The 19,343-nt window shown below is 35.1% G+C and overlaps 1 protein-coding gene across 3 annotated transcripts in view; it reads right to left on the bottom strand.

Annotated features, from left to right (window-relative positions):
- LOC106070447 (protein phosphatase 1 regulatory subunit 16A-like) overlaps window positions 1–19,343 on the bottom strand; it is a 47,168-nt gene that overhangs the window by 7,290 nt on the left and 20,535 nt on the right. For 2 of the 3 annotated variants that reach the window (XM_056034843.1, XM_013230362.2), the window contains 8 exons: window positions 12,577–12,647; window positions 9,738–9,883; window positions 8,186–8,289; window positions 7,705–7,829; window positions 7,411–7,536; window positions 7,142–7,217; window positions 6,204–6,324; window positions 3,551–3,622 (listed from right to left, as the gene is read on the bottom strand). In XM_056034843.1, coding sequence (XP_055890818.1) covers window positions 3,551–3,622; window positions 6,204–6,324; window positions 7,142–7,217; window positions 7,411–7,536; window positions 7,705–7,829; window positions 8,186–8,289; window positions 9,738–9,883; window positions 12,577–12,647 — 841 coding nt within the window. The remainder of the gene's footprint in view (window positions 1–3,550; window positions 3,623–6,203; window positions 6,325–7,141; window positions 7,218–7,410; window positions 7,537–7,704; window positions 7,830–8,185; window positions 8,290–9,737; window positions 9,884–12,576; window positions 12,648–19,343) is intronic. The other variant, XM_013230374.2, reaches the window with a different exon arrangement.

Genomic DNA, 19,343 nt, shown 5'->3' with positions numbered 1-19,343 from the left:
TATTTATATTTTATAAAGAATAGAATGATATACATCTAACTAAAAATGTTAGTAACAATTTCAATGGCAATTCATGTGAAACAAAATATATTTTGTGTGAAAATAACAAAGAACTAGTAAACTAAATATTTCTAAAAAAGAAACTGAGCTGGCATCATCAAGGTTGAATTATTTAAATCCATTAATATTTCAATCAAATGTTGTTGGAACTGATATTCTATTACTATAGCTGACAGCAGATGAGTTCATATCAAGTTTCTAGAAAAGAACAAAATAAAACAGATAGCAATGTTCAAGAACTAGAGAGTTTGGTATCATTACAAATTGTCAAGAAATAAAAACATGTCAAGAAAACGGATCAGTACTCCCTAAGTTATTGGTCAAGTTACTTTTTTTTTTAAACTCTACAAAGATATTAGAAAAATGTTTCTTGGACTGAGCATACAGTAGCATATGGAAAAGACAACTGTTAGTCTAATAATGCAGCAGGCCAACTGGACACTAATCATGCAAGACATTAACATATGACAATTAGCAAAGCGGAAAAGTAAAATGAAGATAATTATATCTTGAAGTATTATCAGAAAACTCTTATTTCTAAGAGATGTTGAATAGCACCATGTCAGATGATAGTGATGTATTTCTAAGAGATATTGCACCATGTCAGATGATAGTGATGTATTTCTAAGAGATATTGCACCATGTCAGATGATAGTGATGTATTTCTAAGAGATATTGCACCATGTCAGATGACAGTGATGTATTTCTAAGAGATATTGCACCATGTCAGATGACAGTGATGTATTTCTAAGAGATATTGCACCATGTCAGATGACAGTGATGTATTTCTAAGAGATATTGCACCATGTCAGATGATAGTGATGTATTTCTAAGAGATATTGCACCAGGTCAGATGATAGTGATGTATTTCTCCTGTACTGTACACTCTTTACACTAATGACATAAGAAGCATCTATGACTCAGTTAAACTCATTAAATTCGCTGATGATACTGCCATAGTCTGTCTTATTTCAGGAGACGAAATTCAGCATCGAAGCTTGATAGAAGAGTTTACAAACTGGTGCACCGACAACTTTCTAGAACTGAATGTCACAAAAACTAAAGAACTTATAATAGATTTTAGAAAAAAAAAAACTATACGTGAACTGCAAATAAACACTACATCTATAGAACATGTAAAGGCATATAAATATCTAGGCGTTATCATCAAAAACAAGCTTTCATGGGAAGACCACCTTGGAACTCTGACAAAGAAAACAGCCTAGCGACTCTTTTTTCTATACAAACTCAATAGCTTTAAACTAAACAAGAAGATCCTTGAGACATTTTACGGTGCAACTATACAAAATCTGCTGATATACAGAATAAGGCAACACCTCATCTAAACTGTTGCGACGTCTAGAAAACATCATAAAAAAAGCATAAAAAATTACACTCACAACATTACCACATTTAAAGGAACTTTTTGAACGAAAGTGCCTACGAAAAATCGAAAAAATCTTGGAAGACAACGGCCACCCGCTCCATCAGAACTACGTCAGGTCGTCGCAAAGTGGGCGACTGCTGTCAATCAAAACAAGAACGGAGTGGTACAAAAACTCGTTCGTACCTCACTTGGTCAGACTCTATCACCGCCACTCATTGATCAGGGAACATGAAAAGCACCAAGATACCTGTGTGTAGTCACTGAATGAACTCTTTATGTTGTGTCTGTTGTATTTATGTGTATTTTTTTGTTCTGTTGTCTTTATATGAGAAAAGAGTCCTTGTAATCACAGCAAATTTCCGTAAGGATCAATAAAGCAGTCTTAGTCTTAGTCTTCTAAGAGATATTGCACCATGTCAGATGATAGTGATGTATTTCTAAGAGATATTGCACCAAGTCAGATGATAGTGATGTATTTCTAAGAGATATTGTATTGCACCAAGTCAGATGATAGTGATGTATTTCTAAGAGATATTGCACCAAGTCAGATGATAGTGATGTATTTCTAAGAGATATTGTATTGCACCAAGTCAGATGATAGTGATGTATTTCTAAGAGATATTGCACCAAGTCAGATGATAGTGATGTATTTCTAAGAGATATTGCACCATGTCAGATGATAGTGATGTATTTCTAAGAGATATTGCACCATGTCAGATGATAGTGATGTATTTCTAAGAGATGTTGCACCAGGTCAGAAGATAGTGATGTATTTCTAAGAGATATTGCACCATGTCTTCAGATCCATCAATGTTTCATTTTATTTATTTTGTTTGCACATTTTTCATTAAAAAGTAGTATGGTCTAAAAGATGGAACAAACCTTAGAAGCTACAGGAATAAATACAGACATCCATGCTTAAGCAGAAAACACAAAAAGTATATGCAAATAGGTTTGGCATGCATAAGTTCAAACATGCTGCTAAAAAGAAAAATGGCACTACTTATGATGAGTATGTATATTTTTTTTAATTACTTATGACAAAACATTTGGATTGTTGTGGATAGGCTACTTCTAATGGCATTAAAATTTTAAATCGTAGTACCCTAAACTATATCTTTTAATTGATTTTTTTTGTTTGTCTGTTGTTGTTTTGTTATTTTTTAAAAGTTATGCACTGAAATTTTAGATCAGATCAGCCACATTAGAAACTGTATTAATAGTAGCATTATTGTTTACAGACTATAATTAATATTGTTTCATACATACAGATTCTATATTTTTAATAAGACTTTATCCATTCTTTCTAGGTGTTTTTTTTTATTTCTCTATAGGAATACACTTTTAGTTCAACATTGCACAATTTTTAGAAATTTCTATTTATTTAATGTTATTAATGTTACAGCAGTTCAATACAACAGATGAAGCAAAGTAGTTATACAATTTCCAAAGGTAAAATTTCCTTGTGTTGGCTCCCATGACTAGGGTCATGTTCAACTAGTATAGCTCTAATGTAAATAATTTAAGGGCCTATTACTCCAACCAAGTTATTGAGAAAAACAATATGGCAGATGTTACAATCAGGCGTCCCATAATCCTTAATTTATTTACAACACTGATTTTATAGTTCTTGAGATAAAAACTTAAGTTTTAATTGATGTTGGCAATTTCCTTTCTTATCCAAAAATAAAATGAAAACTTAAAATTTATAGTGCAGAAGCAGTGAAAATTTAATTAATGAGTTTGGCAGATTTATTATAAAAACATTCTCTTTTTGACTGAGAAAGAATGACTAAAGCCAAGCGGCTGATGCTAACATCCACCTTGTTAAAATGTAGTATGCTTGTGAGCTTCTTTCATATATAAAAGGCCTTAATCATTGCAATATTGAATTGCCTCTTCTGATTTGAATTAATAATGTACAAATTATTGTTTATTACAAGTGGAAATTGATTGCACATCTGTATTAAATACACAGATGTCAGATAAAAGTAAATTATTATGGTTTTAATAATTTTAAAAAAAAATTGGAGAAGACCAATTATATGATTAAGATTATAGGATTAATGTGATGGTATAAGTGAGACAAGGGGCTAGTCCAACCTGCCACTAGGTTTGGAGTTGAGAGATGAGTTTGAACTATACACAGAGTCTTGGTGATGATGAGTGCTGGAGCTGAAAGAGAAACAGGACGGTCAGGAGCATTCAAATGTTTCAAAGTGATTGGGAGCAACACACACACATCAGGCAAGGGGCTGAGCCACACCCATAACAACACACTATGTATTGATAATGCCAGAAAGTGACTAATTATGACATAGTCCTATGTTCAAGCTATGCAACAGGCAAACTTTGAACAGCAGGCATTTATTTCTACAACAACAAATAGGTTTTAACAAAAATTGGACAAACTGCCAAACTTAATATCATTTGATAGTATAGAGAATGTTGACTATTTTTGACTTAACGACCTTAGTCATCTGATACCCCATCAGCTAAATTGCTGGTTTCTTTATTCTTACAAACATGGAGTTGTAACTGCATATAATTGAAATCTATTGCTGAAGTGAGTATCTGCTTATTTATTGTAAAATAAGTCTGATAGAAAAAAATGTTATCTTATAAAAAGCTCTTAAAATTTATACTAATAAGTCAAGAGGGATTCAAATAATTTTTATTTTTAATTTTACAATTTCAACAATATCTACCAATAAGCTTTTAATTGATTATCTGCCAGTACCTCTTCCACAAAACCAATAATCTTGCAAATATAGCCTCCCCCCTTTTCAATTAAACTGAAGTGACATAAAACAAATAAAATACAGTGTCAAATAATGAACAAAACAAAAACAAACTCTTTATACTATTACACAGACATTCAGAAAGTCAAAGAGTACAGTCATTACAATGACAGAAGAAATTGAGGCTTCCAGTAGCATTGTTAAAAAAGAAGTATACAAGTTTCTGATGCTGTCAGAAGGCAAAAAAACCTTTCAGAAACAATGTGGACCTTAGATCACATGCAAAAGATACTTTCTATGCTAATAGTAGAGCTAAAACCTTAGTTGAACTGATAAAAGATGAATACAAGATGAATACATTTGTATGAAGATGATCAATGCAAGTTGGACAAATAGATTTTAGGGAGTAGGAGTAACTGGAGAAATAAATCTCGATATGTTTTATTACATCTACTCTATTTCTAAACAACATTCTGAAAAAGACATTTTCAGTTTTGGGTCCTAAAAACTAACTAAAAACATGATAATTGATTTCTAGTAATCATTTATACAAACTTTAAAACCACCTGGGTCCCTTGTGTTCACATTTTGTTTATAGCTAGAGTTGAAACTTGCAAACTTCTTTATAGTTCCATTATAATGACTTTAATTTAGTTAAATAACATTTCTAATGTTAGGAAGGATCTTAAAGATCTTAAAAAAACAACAACACTTAAAATAATTTAAAACATTATTGTGCTTTATAATAGTTTCTTCAGTGGTATGTTAATCATTGGACTTAACAACATAAACTGAACTTACTAAAGTTTATAGTCGAACATGAAGAAACAATCACTGAACAAACGAACAAACTCTTCAACACTCTGTATAATGATAATAACACACATTCAACACTTTTGACCAGCTGAGTTTTGTGTACCAGTAATGGGAATAACAGCATTAACAATACAGACTGAAGCAGACCTAGTGTTTAATGTGCAAGAGGATTAACACAGTGCCTACAAGTGGCTGTTAGCATCATGTTAACACTAGTAATATCTTTAAACAGTTATCCCAATACTATCAAGTTTAACCCTTTCCATCACAGATCTAAGAACGTTTTGTTTTCAATAGAGGAACAATCCAGGAAGAACAGGAGTGGACAAAGTCCAGAATGGGACAGTTCCAAATGTTGACTCAGAATGTCTCACCTGCTCAAATCTCATAGTTAAATTTGTTTTTCCAGCTGTTAGTGAAGTAACTTATCTATGTGCATGACACATCAAAGTTAACACCAACAAAAAGTGCATCTATTGTAAGCACTACTTGGGGATATTTCCCTAAAAGACCTGACCAGATCTCTACATTGATTCCACACCATTTATGATGAAATCTAATTCTAGTTTATGAAAGTACCACAAAGTTAAAGTTACATAAACAAATAATGGTGGCCACATTGTACTTGTGAGAGAAAAAAAAATGAAGTACATTTTTGAACCTGCATTAAGATTTTATCAAACAATTTAGTACATGTGCTTTGTTATTGTTAAACTAATTAGGACATTGACTTAGATGATATCTATTTCTACCAAGTTAATTGTTAAATTTGAATCCAGAGTTAAGTATATCATGGTCGATATATTCTCTGTTATAAGTAGCATTTTAGCATTTAGTAAGAGATACATTTGCAAAAAGTGTTCTTTGTCGACCAATGTGAATGTAAGAAGTTCTCCACATAAAGCTCAAAGAAGCAGGTTAAATAATGATACAAAGATTATTCACCTTAATAAGAATAAAGCAGAGTTGTAATTAGGCGTTTTTAGTTTGTATGTATAAAACAAAATGATGCAAATTATATTTTCTCTTTACTATATATATGCTTTTTTTTTTGTTTTGTTAAAAAGTATGAAACAGTAGACTGCTTTTGAAATTATCATTAGTAAGAGCAACTGTAGAGCCTGACATTGGAAACAAAAAAAAAAAAAATATTCTACAAGACAGAGAAGGAAAGTATAAAGGCAGTTCTAGTCACTTACGTTCTTGTAGTATGCTTGTGCCTTCTGGAGGAGCCAGGTCGAAGCCTACTGGCCTTGTTAGTCTCTATCTCATCTTTGAGGTCCAGTATTCTCTGTTTAATGTCTGGATCTTCACTCAAGTCTGATGTCAGAGAAGAAAACATTTTCTAATACGCAAACTGAAGTAAAATTATATTTAAAAATGGCATCAAGGAGACAACATACTCAACAAAATAAAAAAAAAAAAATAGATCTGTTAATGGGTTGATAACACAGGCACTTGTGTATATATCTTTCAGAGGAGAGGTGTGTTGGCCAAGTGGTAAAGCACAGCTTCCAAACTGAGGGGTCCTGGGCTCAAATCCTGGGGAGGACTAGGGATTTTTAGGAGGCCCCAAGTACAGAAGTAAAGACAATTGGTCATTGTACTAGCCAAATGTTAACCATTGTACACTACAAAGAATAGAAAAGATACTTCTCACAAGTTTTATTTTAAGCAAAGATAGAAAACAATTCTTGTTAGCATTCTGTTGTCTCATTCAACTTAAACTGACTTTTATTTTATATTGACCCTAGCATATAATGTTGAGAATACAAGTCTTCCCAAGTTTAGAATTTGTTATACAAATGTAATACATTTTAAGATAGCTGTAATGACTGTTTTCTTCAAGTGACATCAAGTAACTGACTTTGGGTGAAACCCATAAAACTACATACAATAAATAGTCAACAGAAACAAACTTAGTCCAGAAAGCTATAAAAAGTAAGCATGAAAAATATGAAATTAGATGAAGAACAACAAAAATTACCATGGGACTTTTATTAAGAAAGAATCAGGGCTTCAACTTGGCATGAAAGCCTGAATTTGACCTACTTATTTTGCCACATTTCACACCGAGGACACTTTCTCAACATGATTTGTATAATGGTGTAATGTGTATATAAGAAATATATCTTACCAAAAGGTGTCTCATTATTTTTAGTTTTTGCATCCAAGTCAGCTCCATTTTGTACAAGTAGTTCTAATATGTCCAGCTAGAAGAAATGAAAGACAAAAAAAAAATAACATGTCAAATGTGTTTCACCCATACTGATGTGGATTTTGTAATATTCTAATATATTCATCTAAATGTAAGGAAAGTACAACACAACTCCCAAGTAGAGACAATCAAATGTATACTGTCAACAAGTTATCTTACTACAAGGGAAACTTAGTAAAATAACATACTTGGCCCCAGTAAGCTGCAGCATGTATTGGTTGCCAGGATTCATTGTCTTTAGGGTCAACACTAACATGATGGTCCAATAACAACTCCACAACATCTAAATAGCCATTGGCAGCTGCTATATGTAGCTGGAAAATATAGACAATTCATAACAAAACAAGGTACTAAGGTTTAACAATTTTAAATATTATGGTATAAAAAAAAAAAAAAAAAAAAAAACAACAACTAGCTATTGGCCTAAAGGTTAGTTCGATTTAAGAAAATCAATTGCTCAAAAAAAAATATTAAGAATTTACCATTGAAGCTCCAACAGGATCCCTAACTTCTAAATCCCCACCAGCAGCAGACAACTCCTTTAAGTCATTTAACATTTGTCTCTCAGTTGTCAGCCTTGTATTATCTATTTGCTCCTGTGTAATACCTAGAGATAAAACATTTTTACAAACTAATTTCTTTCAAAAATGCTGTTGGACTTCTCTTATATTACTAAAATGAAACCTTTCTAAAGGAAGTTTTTGCAAGGGAAAGACTTTTTATTGTTAAAAATAAAATATAATAATGTGAATGAATAAATCAAACCATTATTATAATTCTGATCAATTTTGAATTTCTCTTTTTCTCTAATATAAAAAATAATTCCCAAATGATCTTCTAGAAACTGTAATACAAAGTAAAAAAGTGGAAATGGTTGGGGAATGATGGGAGGACTCTCAATTGAATTTATAATACAAGATAAATGATCATTATTAGAGCAGCTCATAAATATTCATAGCTTACCCCTCTTTGCCATTTCTGACTCTATGTAATCTAATGTAACTTCATCCTCACAAATGTCATATGGCATATTTCCATCAGCATTCACTGCTAACAGCTCAGCCCCTCTGGGGAAATAGAACAATGAGCACAAGTGTCAATAGAGAGTCCAGCTCAAAGGTCAGACTCTTGGACCAATCAGGATAAATGGATTTTTTAGTACAACTGAGCTGTACTTTCTCCATCTAGTCATATTATAAAGACTTCTATGAATATATAAATGTACTCTGGATATAAGTCACTTTACATTTTTACACAGAATTAACAATTACCATCTACTGAATGACCAAGGTGAAATTCGTTTAAGATCATAAGTACAGTAAAAAACAAAAGAATGATCAGATTGGGGTAGTTTTCAAAATCAAATGTATTTTCACCCTATTTTCTTCCCCTTCTTCCCTTATTAACCATGGTACATTACTGCTGCTGTCATATGTTACTGGGGATGCTTATTCCTCACTGTTTTTTTCACTACTTAAAGTTTTAAGCTCCATTTATGTTTTTACTTTACTACCACTTCTGTAAGAGGTGTGGTGGCTGAGTGGTAAAGCACTTGGCTTTTGAACCGGAGGGTACAGGGTTCAAATCCTGGGATTTTTTAAGATTACAGGATCTTCTCTGAGTTCTCCCAGCTCTAAAAGGTACCTGACATTAGTTATGGAAAAGTAAAGGCGGTTGGTTGTTGTGCTGGCCACATGACACCCTATTTAACTGTGGTCTATAGACCACTTTTGAAGCTATCCTTATGTAATGTATTAATGTTGTACTGTTGCATTGTTAGAGAGAGAGAGATGTAATTTAAATTAGATATATCATCTTTGTTTGTCTTTGAAAGAAACCTTGTGTTGTGTTGACCCTAAATATAGAATTGTTTGTGAGGATTGATAAATGGAAGGGATGTTCGAGGGGTCTGGGTAGCAATGCTGTGCCAGGTAGCACTATAGACCTGGATGGTCAAGTTAGATATTAAAAGTTTGATCTACCTTATTTCTGATTTTACTATTGCTATTGATGTCAACATTGCTAACAAATTTAGATCTAATAGAAGAGGTAGTAGATGAGCCAGGTCTAGACAATCTTTTGTTGCACAATGCTGTTATGTTGTGACACATTTAAGAACTAGAGCTAATTAAAATACCTTTAAGCATCTCTTTTTCCTTTATTGTAAAGAAGAGCTATTCATTAGTCTATTCAGTTTTATGTTGGGGATTAGCATGCAGTGGTATTAGGATGAACAGTGTGCTAGCCTTTGTGTATAAGCAAAAAAAAAAGCTTGCTGTAATTTAAATCTAATACTGGCAAGTACAGTATTTATACAACAGGGGACTGTAAAATAAAAATATACATATCAAATTCAACATTTTTATGATTTTATTATTTGATTGTTGTAAATTAATACTTTAAATTGTAGAGAGTGTCTTAACTTTTTTTTCTATTAATTAATTAATTAAGAGATAGAAATAAAAAAAAAATCATTGGACTATAAGAAAAAAGGGCCTAATAGTCATTGGCCTACCTCTCAATGAGATGCCTGCACAAGTTCACATGACCACATGTGGCAGCAGCATGGAGGGGTGTCCACATTTCACTATCACAAGCATTCACATTGGCTCCATATTCAAGTAACAACTTTAACATTTCTTCATTGTCATCTATACAACACTGAAACACAAACCAAATTTTTGTTTTAAAGTTTCTAGTTCTCTAGTTGTACTCACAGTACAAGCCACTGTACATGGATCCTTTAGAATTGAATTAAGATAGACAATAAGGGGCTTGTAGTAGTGCAGTCAATACCTAGGCCATATAATGACATCTACTATGGTTAAAGTCAACATAAGCCAGCAAGAATTGTATCCCAATAAAACAGCTCAAAATATATGTAAAATAGATGGGTTCAAAACGGTGATATAGGCATTATGTCCAATCCTTTCACTAATCAACTAATTCAAGAAAATGGTCTGTGAGACACAGATATAGATTGCTAAGGTAAAAAAAAAAAGGCCAGAGATATAGAGATGCATAGCATGCCCCTGAAATTAGTGTGTGACATAATAGTGCTTTAAGTTTGAATTTAATGTGTTAATATAATGCATTCTGTGGCATTTTACATCTCGAGAGATAATCTTTTCTCTTTGTAACTTCTTGTGTGACTTAAGAAACCAAATCCTTGATACACAGCTGCAGTCACAGTGTTGTGTATGGCATCTGCAATCCGGGACCCTTCCTTTATGCATCATGTCCATGTGGATCTATCCAGTGCCACTATTTCCCAACTGTTAGTGTTGATTTTGAAGAGCTTCATGTCGCTTTTGCATACATCTGTATACCTTAAAAGTGGATGACCAGCAGCTCTCCTGCCTTCTGTTAGATTGCCATACAGAATGTCTTGTGGAAGTCGACCTTTTGGCATTCTTTGGCATTCTATGAACGTGACCAAGCAAGCCAAGGAGTCTGCTGCTGATAGCACAACACAGATGTCCTGGCACCCTGCAGCACTTCCTCATTGGTTATTTTATCTTGCCACGTTATTTTAAAGATATGCCTTAGGATCGAAGGTAGAAGGTATTTAGCTTTTTTTTTTCCAGCAATGAGTAAGTTGACCATGTTTCAATTCAGTATAGCAGAGTGCTCATCACACAGGTTCAGTAAACTAAAGCTATTATCCCACACTCTTTTCTGCAACCGTTAATTGGTGCACATTGCATTGGCCATATTATTATTGCCTGGCAAAGACCTTCCTTCAGAGAACAGTACCAAGAAAAAGACAAAGCAGACAGAGAAAGCGATGGGAAAACAACATAAAAGAATAGATGGGCCTGCCATTCAATGAGGTTCTATCCAAGGCAAAAGACAGGAATGGAGAGACGGTTGACAAATCTTGTGTGGTGCCCCAATGGTCCAACAGACTAAAGGATAGGTAAAGGCGAAGGTGGTACCTTGGTTATCCTGTTGTTTATCCAGTAGAACATGGTAGGATATGATGGAACCAATATAAGAGTATGCATTGGTTACCAAATATAAACATTAAATTTTTTTAATGCACTCTTTAAACAAAGTTATCTGCTGTGAAGCATAAATAGACATCTCAAGGTGATTGTTTAATACTAAATATATTAAGTGATATATTAAATATAAATGCATTAAAAGTTTTCACCAAGAAAAGTCCTCATTAATCTTTTTTTTTTATCTCAGCAAGGACTTTCCACATGTTGCTAAAGCCTGCAAGGGCAATGTTTATTAACGACAGGTGTGAACAGCATTGCAGTTGAACTTTTTTAATCCATCTGGGTGGTGAGTATATACAAATAAACAAATTCTAGACAGCAAGCTATCATTTTACTTCTAACATTGGTATTGCCTTTTTGGTACCATGATCTATTTTTGGCATCACTTTTTACAATTTGTTGACACAAAAACTAATTTTCACCTTTTTTTTTTCTTTTAAAGATTTGATACATTCACTTTTCTGTATACCATAAAATTTATATTTGTTTTAGGATTTTTTAAAAATAAGTTTAACAAATTAATTTTTGTATGAAGTTTTATAAAGTGCTTATTAATGTTTTACAAAGTGTTTTCAGAAGTTCTAACCTGCTTGACTTCGGTTTTACTCTGCTGAGCTAGATTTATGGACTATAATCTTTCTTCGACAGCTCTATCATTAAAGCTGCCTAATTTCTTTGCTGAGAGTTAATTAAGAAGCTAAGTGTAATCTTTTTTTATATTGTTATTATTATTTAAGAAGAAATACGGAACCGCTGTTTTTAGATCTCTAAGCCAACAAAGAGAATGGTTAGTTTCTGCACCTCATTAATCACTGTCTAGTTTTTATTATATGAGGATATTTATCTGTCAATCTGACTGAACTAATTGCTGGGCACAGATTACCAAACAAAATATGTATCTGGCATCCCCAGTGAAACAAGGACATACTTGTTATTAATATACAGATCTATAGGGTAGAAAAAGATTTTTCATTATCATAAGTAATCTCAGCCCTGATAGCCAACAACAGCCTCCACACTCTTGCCCCACATTAGTTGCCAATCAAATCATTTTTTGATGTCCAACACATGGTACATAAGACATTTTATTCTTTTGATTCTTTCCAGTGGAGTTGTATGCATCATTTATAATAACATGTAGTTGGCAGAGCATGATTATGTGTGTGAACAACATCACTCTATCCATGTCAAACGTCCATGTCTGAACCCACTCATAGGCCTCTCTGAATAACAAGAAGGTCTAGTCTGTGGCTTAAGCATTGCAGTTATAGTGTGTGCCCTCCTCAGCCCATTAGTGAATTCGCTTGCATATAAATATGATCAAGGTTTCTACTGGTTTCTACTGACCTGGTGTAAAGATGTAAGGCCATCTTCATTGGTCACGTCTGGGCTGACTTTGTTTTCCAGTAAGCGACGAACTAATTTTCAAAATCCAAAATGGTGGGATGGGGAAGAAAACAAAAATGTGGTCAAAAAGTTGTATGGTAAATAATTAATATGCAAAGAATGTAAACCCAACATAAACTTGAGATGAATCTAGAGTGCTTTGTTCCTTTTCTGAAAATATTTAGATAAACAAAGAATGTAATGAAATGATGACATTCAGTCTACATTAAATGAAGTGAACAGATGGAAGCATTCCAATCATTGGTAGTTTATCTTAGCCAGACACCAATCATCATGTTGTTTTCATCCTCCAGTTGACTTCACAAATGTAAGTATCATCACACCCTTTAACAAATACACTCAAAAAGCTTTACAAGCCTAGACACCCACTTTTAACTTTTATAAAACTTAGCAAGTACATACCTCAGGTTGATAAAAAAAAACAACAACTGTATCCTTGATAGAGTCAAGTGTAAGTAAAATGAGCCGTTTTGTTTTTTAAATACTAAGTTATTGTGTTGAGCAATTTAGGTGGGTGGGAATTGTGAGCTAAACGTGTAGAACAGAAACCTAGCACTAGAACTACAGCATTCAAAAAACATGCTCTGGACTTCCCACTAAGTTCCTGTTGTCTTTAATGCACTTGGTTCTTACATCAAACAAGGTTACTGAGTAAGTAGATTTCAAAAGTAGACAAAAGTTTTAAATCTAAGTTTTGTGTTGCAAGCAGAAAGAATGGACCTTTATTTATCCCCAAAAGTTTTCAGCTCAAGCAACCAAGAGATTCATGGAAAGGGGGCGGGGGAGGGGCAAGTAGGCTTAAACTTGGCTTGGCTACCTATGAAGGGAGCTCGAGGTTCAACAACCGACTCCAACAGAGTTGTATTTACTGAGCGCCTAAAGGCAGCACAGAAAACCTTCTCCCAGATACCCCCTACCGGTCCACAAGTGGGATTGGACCACAGCGCTCTGAGTATGCTATAAACATGAAAGTAGCGCAATATAAAAGATATAATTTAATTTTAAAGGTCGGGAGAGAAGAAATGACACAAGTTGTCTATAGACCTATTTTGAACCTATATTTTAAACATGTCATCTCTAACTATTTTACTATCATCCTCAACTTTCTTGTATGACTTTGAGCAAAGTGAAATCAAATATATCTAGCGCTAGGACAAAATTGAGGCTGGACACCAATTCTTGGATCCTAACCAGTTGCTTTGGTGCAAGCCATGAAGTTTATACACACGTTCTTCTCTGTTGATTGAAAAACACGCAGTACAAGGTGCACCCGAACCATCCCGGCTCTTGAACATACGTTCCGACAAATACCATCCCGGCTCCTGAACATACGTTCCGACAAAGACCATCCCGGCTCCTGAACATACGTTCCGACAAAGACCACCCCGGCTCCTGAACATACGTTCCGACAAAGACCACCCCGGCTCCTGAACATACGTTCCGACAAAGACCACCCCGGCTCCTTAACATAAGTTCCGACAAAGACCACCCCGGCTCCTGAACATAAGTTCCGACAAAGACCACCCCGGCTCCTGAACATAAGTTCCGACTAAGACCACCCCGGTCCCGAACATAATCTCTGGATCCACCTATGCAAGCAGCTAGTATTTCAAACAGCAACAACGTCATTGAGAAACAAAACAACAACAACAAAAAAAAAAACGTGAGCCATCCATGTCTCATAATATCGATACACTAAGTGAGCTATTGATCCCTCCGCATGATATCTGGAGATAAGGTCACCGAGCCAGACGATGTCAGGAAAGGTGGGGCGGGGAGGGTGGGGTGAAGTAATCTGCATGTTTGTGACTTAACTTGAACTTACAGTGTGCAGTCTTAGTATCTACTCAGCGATGTAACATTTGGTCGGCTTAGGTTTTTTTTTAACACGGGAGGAAAAAAAAAAGGAGGGGGGGAGAACCATCGCCTCTAAAAGCAAAAGCATTGCCCCAAAAGCTAATGAAATGTGACAGAAATCAAATCACCTGTATCTGACATTTGGTGAGAAGAGTAAAGGTGTACAGTAAGATGTACTGGTCACGTGGCTGTACTTGGATGTTAATATAACCAGCAAACTGCTGACAACAGAGAAGTATATGTGTGTGTGTGTGTGTGTGAACTCTAGTTGGTATCATTATTTACAGAGTTGTTTTTTTTTTGGTCAAAGAAGAGTATTTCGTCCTAGGCATATCCTGTTTAAGTGCGCTGTGTTGCCTAGTTCTCCAAAAAGAAAGGTATGTCATTGGGGTTAGGAATTTCACCAGCTATTTAGGCTACACAGAGAAATTAACCTTGATTTTATTAAGTGCAGAAGGTATTTACTTGGCTCCAGGGGGTTGAAACACACATTGTAAGTCTAATCTACTGTGTTAGTTGCCCAGGACACGTCTGAATGACACTTGCACATAGGTTTAAGAACTCTTGACTGAAAAGAAGCGCCCAATGATGTAACATTACAACAAGAAGATCATGAACTAAAGGATTTATTGTATTCATTGATAGCAGTTTTGTTTTCTCATTACCGCATAGATTACAAAGTCACGCTTCATTTAACAGATAGTACAGAGTCGTGCATGCGTGAACCATGTCAAGTCGCTTAATTCGCTACACAAACTAGTGTCATGGGAAGAGCGCCAGACATTTTAGCTTCAATGTGGTTCCAGCCTACATAGGCAATGACGACTCAAATGAGTTTCTGATCAATCTACCTTTATGTAACTCAGCACGAAGTATTGAAACATAATAAGATAAGATAAGGAACTTCATAGGAGAAAAACAAAATTATCGACATGAAACAACCTCCACTATATCCCACAGTCTTATGTTTGTCATAAATACATCCAAACAAAAACCGTGAGTGCAGATTGAAGATTATGTCAGACTCCAAATCTTACAGAATGTGACTCTTTCTTCAAAGACAATAGATCTAGGGTTGGCATTAGTTCAACACTATATGGCTCAAGTGTGTCGGCTAAAAGCTGGAGACAACTCTCTTAGTGTTGTTCTTTGAAGCCTTTACTACTTGTCTCGAGACTACAACTCTAGTGTTATTACTTGCTGACTACCCAACTGAAGTGCTGGTATTATTATAAGAATGTAGCCTGTTTGACAGAATGTTTTCAAGTTTTCAATGAAACACAGACATTTTAAGTGAAAGACACTAGGATTTAAAAGACATCTTACAATCTGTTCAACATTTGGATAGGCCTACTAGAAACTATTATCCTTTCAGGTCGCAGGCAAAAAAAAAAAAAGGAAGGGGGGGGGGACTGTAGTCCGGAGTTTCGAAAGACAGGAGTTCCCTTCACCCTTTTTACAAAGTTTATATCAACTCACTATGTCTATCTGGTAAAAAAAAAGTTTGTAAACGTTATTTCTCCCACACCCTATCTCAAATCTAGCTGAAATTTTCTTCTAACCGACATCACAAGAATCAATAAAAAAAAATATAAAAAAATTAACCAATTAGTTTATTAACTACTGGTACTTAATTATATTGTTAGGTATCTCAAAAACAACGGAAAGAAATGTACGTGACTGAAGTGGTGATATAAGCTGAATTAGTTCCCTTTATAGGTCGCCAATTTAAAGTAAGTTAATAGATACACTCTTGCACACACTCCCAGTTGACTGTGGCCCAAATATTTCTGATCCTTTTGAAAATGTCTCTGTCATAAATCTCTACTTCGACACACAATACAAACGATGTACCAAATGTATACTTGTGTATTTGGGTAAACTGGATTGATTTAGCCTGCCTAGCTTGCAAGTACCGCAGGAAGTAAATGAATTCAATCAAAACATGTCTAGGCACCAAGGGGTTAATATTCATAAGATGCACACACAAAAAAAACAATATAAAAAAAAGGCCCCCGTGTGTCCGGCCAAGTAGTGCTGTGAGGTGAAGAGAAACCAGCTTTTATCAGACAATTACCTGCTATCAAATGATATCAATCAGGTTCATCCGCTCCTTGATCACGATTTGTTCACCGGGCCGGGTTCTCGGTATGCTAATTACCTTTTGTTCGATAAATGGGTTTGTAAACAAACCGGCTGTGTCACGTGGCCGATAACAAGGACCAAGTCCGAGCCATTGATATGGGATTGTGGATAGAGTACAGCTCCGGGGTAAGAAACAAAAAACAGAAATTGGAAATAGCGAAATGGTTACAAGAGGTCGTGCGGGACTCAGGAAGGCTGGACAGGGGCCGGAACAATGTCTGCAAATAACAAGATTTGCGTTAAAATGAAGCAGTGAAGGACATCTCCCCCACTGCGTGACGTAAGTCATTAATTGACAACTTATTGATTTCCCCCTGAGCATAGAGCTGAGTTAAGATCAGCTACTTCTGCCAGTCCTCGCTGTGAAGGGGGGAGTAATCCTTACCATCGGAGGTTCTCAGATTTCAGACTAGACTTCCCTTTGGGTTTTTTTTTTTTTTTTTTTTGAAGAGATGTGTCCTCATTTCAAAACAGTGGCCCTGATTTGAGTATTAATAAAATAATGAATAGTAGTGGATGATATGATATCGTGTGATCTGCACATTTGTGTATTGCTGACATAGGTTGATGCATACACAATTGCGTAATTTAAAAATTAAAAAGATCTAGAAACAAATGTAACATCTTATTACAGGCATCAGCGAATCATTGACATGGGGTAATACCCCGAAGCAGGACGTTTTGGCGCCGCCGTTTTGGCGACGCCGTTTTGGCCCCGCCGTTTTGGCGCGAAGGTCGTTTTGGCGCCAGCCGTTTTGGCGACGGGACGTTTTGGCGCGATATACATTATGTACGTTTATTGTATTATTTCTTTTAAAAGAATTATTCATATCTATGTTTTGCATGAGTGTTTGTGTTAAGACATATTTTTCACGTATTAAATGTAAATGTGTGTTTGTGTTTCACATCATTTTATTTAATAAACATTTTGGCTTGTGTATGTGTGTTTATTAAGAGGCACACTTTTATTTTCAAAAAGTTTTTTTAAGATATTACTTTAAAATTTAAAAAAAAAATTAAAGAAAAAATGAAACGATGATAGACTAAAAATTGATGCAATTATTTGTTTACATTAACATTGGTTTATTTAATGACTTTGGTATGTAGACTTTGGGCCGCTCTCGGAATTAAAGATTAAGGATTATAAATTCGCACCTAGGGATGTCAAGTGGAGTGCTAGAAACAGATTATCGTCTTACGCGTGAGAGAGGGGAGGGGTGGAGGAAAGAGTATATACAAGGAGTGAAATGTGAGCAGAAGAGAGGGGGCGGGATAGGTGTCACATGTAATGACCATTCCCAAGGAGATGATCGCCAGACGCATGACGCCAACGACCAGTGCTCGGTGCTGGTCTTGTCTTCATTTGTTTAACTCTACCTGCGTCAATGCGAGATGTGTCACCCAAATCACCCCTACCCAATTTCTCAAAATATATATTTTCAAAGTATCTTAGTGTCGTGAATTTGTTTCTATCTATTGTCGCCCAGAGTGTTTGTTTATATTGGTGGATTCACGTTAGAGTTTGTACTGACCACATTCCAAGTCTTGATCTTTACTATGTGTGGAGTTATTGTCGTCATTCAGCGTAATAGAGCGTTAGATGTTTTGTTATATTACAGTGTGAGACTTAGCTAATTCGTATATTACACTAATGTCAAATAAAAAACTAAATCTTTTGGAAAGAAATCCAAAAATGTCATCCAGTGCGATTAGCAGAACTCACATATAGCATGTCATAACCATTCAGGAATCTGACTTATTATAGGCCTATATTCATGAAATAAGCAAAACCTTTATAATTAAAAAAAAAACAATTCGCTGAACGGTGTTAGAATTCATACTATACATACAATATTATGGTAGAGTGAAATAAACATTATTATAAAAGTTACGTGCTTATTAAATTATCGTCAAATGATATCTCGCGCCAAAACGTCCCGTCGCCAAAACGGCTCACGCCAAAACGTCCCGTCGCCAAAACGGCGGGGCCAAAACGGCGTCGCCAAAACGGCGGCGCCAAAACGTCACGTACCGGTAATACCCTTATGAAGGTGGAATCAAAATGTGGAACTAAAGACAATATGATAGATCTAAGTAACTTCCTGTAGCAAGCATTCTTCAAATGGTTTGATAAGCCTAATACATGTTGGAACGTTGCGTCATGAGCCATAGAACCTTTTACAATTACACATTTAAAGGCTCGTTTTCATTACATACATCCCATAACCCATTCGACACACCTGTATAAAGGGTGTCGAGTGGACGAGTTGTTTTTATGCGCTTGATTCAAAAGTCGCGGGTTCAAGCCCTGGTGGAGCCACCGTGTATTTTTTTTTTATTTGCAATTGAATGTCCGAACTAATTCAATGAGCTTGAATTTAGCTTTACATGAATTCCGCAGGGGGAAGTGAAACCGGAAGTCCTTATTGTAGGCCTCAGCATTTTCGTAGGCAGCTCGAAAAAAACAAACAACCGGGGCGAACATACTTTATGCTATATAGATCTAAATGTCTCAAAAGAGATTATGTATATAGAGTAACAACATTGGTTAATCCCTGCGCAATACATTGCTGGCAAATATCGAGGTGAAGAGAAACTTGGGGTCAACGTTTCAAATAAATGAATAGATTGTGTCGATCTGTGATTGTGTTCCACCATTCATTAAAAGCTACGAAGTAAAACACAAATTCTAAATTTGACCTAGA

The sequence above is a fragment of the Biomphalaria glabrata genome, chromosome 7 (genome assembly GCF_947242115.1).
Source record: "Biomphalaria glabrata chromosome 7, xgBioGlab47.1, whole genome shotgun sequence".
Taxonomy (NCBI): Eukaryota; Metazoa; Mollusca; class Gastropoda; family Planorbidae; genus Biomphalaria; species Biomphalaria glabrata.
Note: the sequence above shows the minus strand (reverse complement) of the source record. Positions and strands in the feature narration are given on the sequence as shown.